Source organism: Lissotriton vulgaris, chromosome 10, assembly GCF_964263255.1.
Source record: "Lissotriton vulgaris chromosome 10, aLisVul1.2, whole genome shotgun sequence".
In the NCBI taxonomy this organism is placed as follows: Eukaryota; Metazoa; Chordata; class Amphibia; order Caudata; family Salamandridae; genus Lissotriton; species Lissotriton vulgaris.
Window position 1 is genome coordinate 20812476 of NC_141698.1, and position 2269 is coordinate 20814744.

Genomic DNA, 2269 nt, shown 5'->3' on the forward strand with positions numbered 1-2269 from the left:
CTATCTCGTCGTCGACGATAGTCCCGTCGACGACGGCTAAGGTACCGTTGACGAGCTCTTCGTCAACTATTATGATGTCGACGGTGGGCTCCCCGTCGACGAAGAAAATTGTGCCGACGACGTTACCGTCGACGATGAAATCCACGTCGACGATGAAATCCACGTCGACGAAGCTACCGTCGACGACCTCGACGCCGTCCCCGTCGACGATGTTACCGTCGACGACCTCGTCAACGAAGAAACCCTCGTCGACGACAAAATCTACGTCAACGAAGATACCATCGACGACGGTCCCGTCGACGAGGCAACCAATGCAACAGCAAACGGAGATCCCATCGACGCCACCTCTGTCAAGCTGCACTACCTTACAAGTCTGGTCAGCACAGTCATCGGGGATTCCGTTAACTTCACCTGCAACTACAGCTACGCTGTTGAAGAAAAGGGCTACTAATGAGGCGATTCCTTCTACGCTAGTAGTACCAGAGAAACTTTTGGATTCGGATGAGGAAGGATCCTATGAAGATGAAAACTTTGGAGCAGCCAGAAGCCCATCTGACCTCCAAATTAAGGTTCAGGATGATATGGAGGAAGAAATGCATGAAACAGAGCCTCTGTCACATGAGGACAGGCCTGCTCCCGGCATGCAGATGCCTGAGGAATTGTTTCGCAATTTACAGTACATGCTCAGTGACTATTATAGGCGTTTCCCACCTTCAGAGTCAGGTGACTCGCAGCTATCTACGCCAAGACCTAAAATAGCGACGCCGCTTTCTAAGCAGACACAGCCAGTGGTTTCTGTGACGTTGGAGGAAGGACGTCCAGCATTGTCTGTGTCACAAGTCACAGCTCCTCAAACAGGAGATGAAGAATATTCAGATCATGAGGAGCAAGAAGAAGGAGAATTAGACAATAGGTCAGAATCGTCGGAGTATGAGGATTATAATGCAAACACGCCCTCTCCAGCAGAACCTACTACATCTGAGCCACCTCCTGTGGACATTGCCTCATTCCACAAGATCATGGATAGAGCAACGAAGAGGTTCATGATAACTATGGAGTCAAAACAAGAAGACTGCTTCTTGTACGACTTCAAGTCTACACCACAAAAACAGAGTTGGACCATACCAATCATAGAATTCATATGGAAGGAAGGACTGAAGATCATGTCCAAGCCAAATTCTTTGCCAGCAGTGCTCCCGAGAGTGGATAAGAAATATAGGGCGCCAAATTCATCTCCCGCGTGCCTCATTGGACAAGCGAAAGCAGACTCTGTGGTGGCGCAAGTAGCGCAAAAGAGGTCGTCTAACCCAACATCTCAGGTCTCTGTTCCGCCTGACAAGGACGGGAGGCGTCTAGATTCTATCGGGAAAAAGGTTTCTACAATTGCAGCTACAACCATTAGAGCCGCAAACTCTCTAGCCATATTAGGGAGATACGATAGGCAGATGTGGTCTGACATCTCGCCGTATGTGGACAAACTCCCCGAGCCAGATCGGGCTGAAGCAAAGAAGATCCTTCAGGAAGGAGAGTGCGTCTCGTCTGAGATGATTGATGCTGCAGTGGACGTTGCTGCCACAGGATTTCGTCAACTAGCGGGTGCAGCTGTTCTCAGGAGGCAAGGATGGTTGAAGGCAACATCCTTTCGGCAGGAGGTCCAAACAAGGATTATAGATATGGCATTTGATGGAGAATACTTGTTTGGAAAGCATGTTGACGATGCTCTAGAAGCCATCAAAAAGGATACTGAGACAGCACGTTCGCTGGGCACTTTACAATACAGGAAGTCTTCCTTTCGTGGAGCAAGAGGAAGAGGGAATTTCTCTAATAGAGGAGGCTTTAACCAACAGCGCTCCTATAATTCCGCCCAGGGAAACCAAAGATACCAGCCATATCGTCAACAGGCTTACGGACAGAGAAAAGGATATTTCTCTCAGTCTCGAGGAAAATCTAACTATCGAGGAAGAGACAATAAGAAGTGAGGAACGTATCCTGCTGCCACTTTGTCCCAACCCGAACCAAATTGGAGGAAAAATATCCCAAAATTACTTAAATTGGTCCAAAATTACCACAGACAAATGGGTTCTAAATGTGGTAGCCAGAGGTCACATTTTGGAATTCGTAAAAACTCCCCCAAATTGCCCCCCAAGAGGACCGCCTCCAACACATCTCAAGGAGCTGTTTGCCCAGATCAACACTATGATTCGGAAGGGAGCAATAGAAAGGGTACCTCATCATCAGAAAGGAAAAGGCTTCTACTCAAGATTTTTCC

At 48.2% G+C, this 2269-nt stretch overlaps 1 protein-coding gene across 1 annotated transcript; it reads left to right on the forward strand.

The window, feature by feature from the left end:
* The first annotated feature begins 311 nt into the window (after nt 1-311).
* On the forward strand, nt 312-1979 carry LOC147684359 (uncharacterized). Its single transcript, XM_086942307.1, has one exon. It carries the CDS (start codon nt 312-314, stop codon nt 1977-1979), a length of 1668 nt encoding a protein of 555 aa, XP_086798433.1.
* Nucleotides 1980-2269: the final 290 nt, after the last annotated feature.